This window comes from Rhododendron vialii, chromosome 7a, assembly GCF_030253575.1.
Source record: "Rhododendron vialii isolate Sample 1 chromosome 7a, ASM3025357v1".
NCBI lineage: Eukaryota > Viridiplantae > Streptophyta > Magnoliopsida > Ericales > Ericaceae > Rhododendron > Rhododendron vialii.
In genome coordinates this window covers 9718680-9726600 of record NC_080563.1, presented here as the reverse complement: position 1 = coordinate 9726600, position 7921 = coordinate 9718680, and the positions used below count along the sequence as shown (strand labels likewise).

The 7921-nt window shown below is 38.4% G+C and overlaps 1 protein-coding gene across 1 annotated transcript; it reads left to right on the top strand.

Moving 5' to 3' along the window:
• The first annotated feature begins 278 nt into the window (after positions 1–278).
• Positions 279–6540, top strand: LOC131333574 (cellulose synthase-like protein G3). Its single transcript, XM_058368161.1, has 6 exons — positions 279–950; positions 3218–3370; positions 3533–3658; positions 3944–4387; positions 4639–4986; positions 5874–6540. Exons 1-6 carry the CDS (start codon positions 366–368, stop codon positions 6420–6422), a joined length of 2205 nt encoding a protein of 734 aa, XP_058224144.1. The 5' UTR covers positions 279–365; the 3' UTR covers positions 6423–6540.
• Positions 6541–7921: the final 1381 nt, after the last annotated feature.

Sequence of the window (7921 nt, the reverse complement as noted above, 5' to 3'; positions counted from 1 at the left end):
AGAGCCTCTAAACTCCCATGTGCTAACTCTAACACTCCAACTAATCTCCACTGATATATACAATGTTGACAAATAAAAAAGTTGGAACCCAAACTTTCTTGAAAAAAAAAAAGGATTAAGGGGATTAGTACATGGCAAAAAATAATAAAAAAAATCTAACGGTTTCGTGTTTATATAAGTTAGGAATAATTTTTTTTTACATATAATAATTATATTTTCTAAAATTCTTATGGTGACGGTTGCCCCCGCTAGTCCCCTCCATATATTATGTTTCCGCCCGTGTGAAAACGACTTCCAAACGGGCTTATAAACACACACACCGTAACCCGGTGTGGCCTCTGTGACACAGCTATAGCAGCATAGTAATGGAGGCTACCGCTGCCAAGCCCCCTCTCCACACGCTCACCTTCTCACGTGCAACGGTCGCGAACCGTGTGTTCGCGGCCGTCTACATGTGCGCCGTCCTCGCTTTTCTCTATCAGCATGCGCTCAGGGCCCTCAACTCCACCACCTTCCTCTCCTTCTCTCTCTCCCTCACCTTCCTATTCGCCGACCTCCTACTCGGCTTCATGTGGGCCACCGGCCAGTGCTTCCGCATGCGGCTGGTCCACCGCCACGTCTTCCCGGAAAACCTCCTGAAAGTGACGAGGGAGGGGGATTTTCCGGCGATGGACGTGTTCATATGCACGGCGGATCCAGACAAGGAGCCACCGATGAGCGTGGTGAACACGGCGCTGTCGGTGATGGCGTACGATTATCCGGCGGAGAAGCTGTCGGTTTATGTGTCCGACGACGGCGGGTCGGCTTTGACTCTGTTTGCTTTCGTGGAGGCTGCTAAGTTTGGGAGCCACTGGTTGCCCTTTTGTAGGAGGAACAAAGTAGTGGAGAGATGTCCCGAGGCTTATTTCAGATCGAATTACCCTCGGTCCAATGAAACAAAGCAAATAAAGGTACTTTGTTAATATAAAAAATTATTATGGAGCTTACCATGAATAGTAGTTTATGGAGGTGAATTCTATTCGTTCACAGTGAATTGGGCAGTTTGGATTTTAACTTTTCTCTCGAAAAATTTAATTTAAATCCGGACTATTCAATGCCGAAATGGATCAAACGGCTCTATAAATTACCTATTTACAGCGACTCCGTGAATAAGTCATACTCTTTGTTAATAATTGCTACAAAGTTTTCATGAATGACTGATTAATATTCTCCTTAATTTTAGTTCACATGGAAATTACCTTTAGATACGTACGTTCCCTAGTTTTTTTTTTTAGTTTTTTTTATGCCTAGTGAAACTACTTAACCGTTCAGTTTCGCCCCTATAAATTCAGAAAAAATTCTTACTAATATCGAGTTAAGCTGATTTTTTATAAGACTCCATAAAAATAATAAATGATTCGAATTATCTTTGTTGAACGGAAGTGAGCCCCACAAAATTTACATGTACATGACATATGTACACATAACAGTACTCATATTACTAGTAGTTGAACAATTGATTACTTCTGGAGCCATTTTTCTTCTCTTCATGTTTCTTTGTTAAAATGATTTATCTGTTTCAGTTTATTTAGTTTTTCTTATTTTTTCCAAACATAAATTAGAGCTTAGCCTTGCAAGTAAATTAGAGTGGATATACTGTTATGTTCTTGAAGATATTTAATTCTGATGCCCCGATATAATCTACAAGAAACAAAGGCTCCGTTTGTTTCGATGTAAAATATTTTATATGTAAAATATTTTTTCAAAAAAAAAATTTTGAACTTTTATTTTTCGGTGTTTGGTTGGCACTTGAAAAATATTTTCAAAAATCGACAAAATAGTGTAGAGAGAGGGGGGGCTTAAACGGTGGAGAGATATAAGAATATTAGAATTGAACGTGGTTCAGGAATAATGATCGAGAAAACTGAGCAGTGAAAATTGCAGTAGAAGGCAGCGGGTTCATTTCAGAAAATAATTTACGGAAGATTTAAAGGTAAGTCATTTTCATCAAATTAAGAAAAAATGTTTTACATATAAAATGTTTTACTTATTTTTTACACAACCAAACACCCTAAAATAGGTAAAATATTTTATGCCCAAACAAACGGAGCCAAAATGAAATATTTATGTTGGCAAAAAAAAGAAAAGAAAAGAGGACAGACAAATTCGGTGATGGGTAAAGTAGCGGCTAATAAACGGCTAATTTTCTGTGGTCTTTAGCAACAAGAGACCTACCAACCACGTTAATCCATAGGATCGAACTAAAATCAATGAAAGGTGCCGAAGACTGAAAGTTCCTTTCGACGGTTCGACCCCGTCTTTCCAAAAGATTAGCGGGATGGCTACGTGCGGGTCCTGACAAAATAAAAAACGTAATCGATGACGACGATAAAATCTACGAAATGAATGATTTCGATTATTCTTGTGAACCGAGAAGGAGCATACAAAGGCTCAAAACTGGAATAAACAAAAAATGGACAGGTGCTTCCTCCTTGTTTGTGCGAGTCTCGTACCATTGGCACTGAATAATTCCACCAAACCTAGAAGCATGATACCAATCACATTAACAATTTAATTAACATGCAACGAGGAGAAGGTTTTTTTATTTATTTGAAAGGTTCAAGGAGTTAATTATTCAGCGTTTTCAACGGTGCAATCGTTAATAGTATTTATTCCCTACTAATAGTTTATAATAGGGGCTTATTAGCAGGACCCACGTGACTTGGGTCCTTTGTCAAGATCCTATTTAGTGAAGTGACGAGAATAACCCCTGAGTATTTATGAAAAAACTGTGTTTAAACCCGGAAGATTGTCTCGAATGACGAATCCCAAATTTCTTTTCAACCTCATTTAGGGAAGTTTAATTTAATACTGTATGACCAAAAATGTCATCATCTACAGATTCAAAAACCTAGTAATTTTCTTGTATACTCACCACCAATTGCATCCCTAACCCTTCCCTACGTACCATGCCCCAACCATTGACCAATAAAGAAGACTAGAAGAGACTATATATATATATATATATATATATATATATATATAAAGTTTTTAATTGATCGGGTGTTGAGAGAATTTGGATTTATAAATGGATAATTTGTTTTTTTTTTTTGTTTTTTTTTGAATCAGAATGGATAATTTGTTTGGGTTCTAATAGAATCACGCTGTTGTGTACATTAATCAAGTCCCAAAAAGAGTCTAATGATGATTTTGTATCTACAAATCGATCATGTTACAGGTGATGTACGAAAGTATGAAGGAACGGGTGGAGAACGTGGTCGATTCAGGAAAGGTTACCGATGACTACATCACTAACGAACAAGAACGCCAAGCTTTTAACAAATGGACTGCTCAAGGCTTTACTCGTCAAGAGCATCCCACCGTTGTTCAGGTTTAATACTCCAATTAATCCAATGAACAGCTTTAATAATTAATAATTTATATAAAAGAAGATTAAAAACCTAAATTTTTACCCAAAAATAATTTCAAGCTCTATCCTTTGTACTATAACTTCTCTCGATTTTTCTACACCCACTGCGAATCCGCCAAACAGGTTTTGTTGGAGATAGGCAAAGACAAAGACATCACGGGCCAATCAATGCCAAATCTTATCTATGTTTCTAGACAGAAAAGCAGAACCTCACCACATCACTTTAAGGCTGGTGCTCTAAATGCCTTGGTAAGCCAAATTAATCCTTTGATAAAAATAAAAACAAAAACATGTGGTTTGTATCGAATAAAATATTAAACGCAAAGTGGATGTACAATTAATTTTTTTTTTTTAATTGTCTAAATCCAGTATCATTGCCACTATTATTAAACCATACCATGTTCAATATGCGTTCTCTTTAGTCTTTGACTATAATATTTATGACTTGACGCAATGACAAGTAATTTGGATTAAATTATACCAGTTCTTATGTTAACCTTGTTTTCGTGCTTTTTTGAATGTCATGTTTTGAAGCTTCGAGTATCGGCTGTCTTGACTAATGCACCTATAATCCTGACTTTGGACTGCGACATGTACTCAAACGATCCCCAAACACCTTATTCCATGCTATGTTACCTCTTTGACACCACAATTACCCCTGAATTAGGGTACGTTCAGTTTCCACAACGCTTTCGTGGACTCAACAAAAACGACATCTATGCCTGCGAGTTTAGGCGCGAGTTCCTCATTAATTCGGCGGGACTGAATGGGCTGGCAGGTCCCAATCATGTCGGGACTGGATGTTTTTTCTCTCGCCGAGTTTTCTTCGGAGGTCCCTCGTCTTTCGTGTCTCCCGAAATACCCGAATTGAGACCCGACCATGTCGTAAAAGGGCCCATTCAGGCCCAATCAACCTTGGCTATGGCACACCAGGTGGCGGATTGCAAGTACGAGGACCAAACTAATTGGGGTTCCAAGGTAAGCTAGTTTATTTGTAAAGAGGTTATTGTTCTTTTTTTCTTTTTTCCCCCTCGTAAAAAAGGGTTTTAGTTTTCAAACAAAAAATCTTGGAATTCAACTTCGGACACAACTCTATCTCGAGCCGTTCGACGTACATGCTCCCATATACATCGAACAGCTCCAGACACACTTGTACACGGGTTTTCTAAAGTTGTCCAAATTATACTCAACAATCAATTGAAACCTTGAGTTGGGCCAAAATATTGCAGTTGGGCTTCAGATATGGGTCTTTGGTTGAGGACTTTTATACGGGCTACCGGCTGCAATGCGAGGGATGGAAGTCCGTGTTTTGCCACCCAAATAGGCCTGCATTTTTAGGGGACACGCCGATCACCCTCAATGATGCCCTAAATCAAACAAAGCGATGGTCCGTGGGTCTTCTTGAGGTGGGCTTCTCCAAATACAGTCCAGTAACTTTTGGCGTCCGGGCTATGGGCCCAATAATGGGTCATTACTATGCACACTATGCTTTTTGGCCCATTTGGTCCATTCCACTCACCATTTATGCCTTCCTCCCTCAGCTGGCTCTTGTGAATGGAATCTCCATTTTCCCCAAGGTATGTCACTTCCTCAGCTACTCTCATCAATGTGGTACTCAATTACTAGATTCCTATATAATACATCGAAAAGGCAAAGTTGTACGAGCTGAAAGTCGTCAATCCAGAACGAAGTAAAGTGACATTTTCAATAGATAGTGGTTGAGACTGCTTCATCTTTATCTGATAATTATTAGATACTTTACGACTAACATATAATATATTTTTATTGATATCATGATGGGCTTTCCTTGAGTCCTCCCTGCCTTTTTTTCTACGAAATTAACCAAAAGGGATTATCAATGTTCTTTTTCGACCCAGGGTCCCTAATGTGCGTTGAATTCGTGTATTGTTTGGAGCTCGAAAACATAATCTGTACCGTTTACTTTCTACAGATAGATGCGAACAACAACCTTGTAAAAAATCAAGTCAATCGGACATCGTTTACTTGGTAGACTTATCGCATTTTTATTCAGTAAATAACAACAAATTATATTTCAAAAATACACACCAAGATCATTTGATTCGATCAATAAGCTACCGATGCCCGATTGACTTGGTCGTATCAATGTTGTTCGCATTTAGCTCTAAATAATGAACAGTTCAGATTACGTTTCAAGCTCAAGACGAGACCCAAAATGAGGGCACAACAGCCTGCTATACCTAGAAGGTCCTTGAGTCTGTCTTATATTTATTACTTTTAAGGAAGGATCCTAAGAGCCGAATTAGATTAAGTACATACCTTAGTTTTAATACTTTGCACCTCTCGAAAGCAAACCTTTATTCTCAAGCTTGGCAACTTGAACTTTTACGTACACCATAGTACCTTGCAAAATAATGTCTCTCTCTCTCTATCTTTCTCTCTCTCTCTAAATGTTTGTTGATCAATAAGGAATTTCATGTTATAGGTATCGGATACCTGGTTTTTCTTATATGTATTTCTATTTCTCGGGACCTACGTACGAGATTGCCTCGACTTCATTTTATCCGGAGGGACATTTCAAAGGTGGTGGAATGACCAAAGGATGTGGATGTTAAGGGGAGTGACATGTTTCCTTTTCGGATCCATTGAATTCTTAACCAAGTGCTTAGGCATTGCCGCACACGGGTTCAACCTCACGAGCAAAGTACTAGACAGCGAACAGAGCAAGAGGTACGATCAGGGGACCTTTGAGTTCGGAGTCGAATCCCCCATGTTTGTGCCACTGTCAACGGTGGCAATAATCAATCTAATCGCGTTTTTCGGAGGGTTGGTTGGAGTTTTCAGGGGAGGAGATTTCGACGGGTTGTTTGTCCAGATTTTTATAGCTGGTTTTGTGGTGGTCAATTGCTGGCCAATTTATGAAGCCATGGTTTTGAGGACAGATAAAGGGAGAATGCCTACTAAGACTACTCTCATTTCCACATTTCTTGCTTGGGCACTATACTCAGCAGCTTCTCACATACCACAGATATGAAGGGGGGGAGGGGGGCAGGTGGTTTCATTTCAATGAAAAACTGAAAAACAAAGGAACAATTTTTTTTATGCATGTTATTCCTATTATTTTCAATAAATTATTTCTCTTGTAGGGTAAAGGTATGTATGAACTGGTTCGGCTCCAAAAGATTTGATAGCACCTAAGAGATTTCGAACTTATGACCTTAGAAGAGAACAAACTCCCAAAAAACATAATGTGACTCGATCTAACCTCGGGGAACCAATCACAAACGCTTCATTGTTGTGCTATCTACTCATTAGCGGCAAAATTTCTATTTCGGTGAACATTTCTTAAGAACTTTTTTGCTAGCTAGACAAGTTAAATAACTATAGAACGATGAATAAAGAAATTAACGAGCTAAAACAGAAGTGGTAGCTAGCTAGAACTAGGACATATCACTTGGAAAGTCTCCAGGCACACATGCACGCACGCAGTGATTGATCTCTGAGTTTGCGTAGTTGGCAAAAGATTCTAAAACAGATCGAAGTGGTAGCTAGCTAGAACTAGGACATATCACGTGGAAAGTCTCCAGGCACACATGTACGCAGTGATTGATCTCTGAGTTTGCGTAGTTGGCAAAAGATTCTGAGGAAAGGAATGAGAAAATGTTGATGTTGGTACATGGGCAACAGGGAAAGTAGCAGGAAACATATATATATGTTGATCAGTTGATGTGGGTACTTGTCTATGAAAGCAATAAAGCATGTTAATTGGTAGTAGTACTACTTTCATTTGGGAAAGAAGTTGGAGCATCGGTAATAATCAAAATCAATAATTAAAATATGTATTAGATTATTTATTTAGTTCATAATTAATTTTAACAATTTCTACCTCCACATTGAGAGTGATTTTCAGTGCCGAACGGGTATATCCTACGTGGTACCCGCTCAACGCATCTGAGCCTTCCGATACATTTTTGGACGACTCGGATTGAAACTTTATCACTCCTCTCGAACAACACTTTCTCTTTTCTTTTTCTTTCTCCAAATCTGAGCCGTTCAAACACGCAATGGACGGCTCGGATGCGCAAGTGGGCACCACGTGGTACCCGCTGGTACTAAATTTTTTTTCCTACATTGGTTATTTTTGCATCCCTAACCAAAAAACCCCCCATAATACACAATGCACATTTATCTAATCGCATATGAGTTTCAATCATTCATCCGACCACAACAAATTATTCGTCTCGATGAGACGATTCCAATATGGGATATTTTTGAGTTATTGATAAAAGTTGTTAAGTTTGGTTATGAAATGAGTGGAATTTAGTTATTTGCTAAAAAACTTATAATTTAGCTTATTACAATATAGGATATTCTTTGAGTAGAGGTGGCAATTTCAACCCATATTTTGTAATCCGTCTAAATTCGCCCATTTATAACCCAACCCAACCTGCCCATATTTTATTATGGATTGATATGAATTGAACTCATGTAAACTCATATTTACATGAATTTAAATGGATTAAATATGAGTTT

Bases quoted from the DNA above. Each gene is read 5' to 3' on its own strand.
- LOC131333574 (XM_058368161.1), top strand. From the start codon at position 366: ATGGAGGCTACCGCTGCCAAGCCCCCTCTCCACACGCTCACCTTCTCA. The intron at 951-3,217 runs GTACTTTGTTAA...ATCATGTTACAG, and splicing joins ATGAAACAAAGCAAATAAAG to GTGATGTACGAAAGTATGAA. The intron at 4,388-4,638 runs GTAAGCTAGTTT...AAAATATTGCAG, and splicing joins AAACTAATTGGGGTTCCAAG to TTGGGCTTCAGATATGGGTC.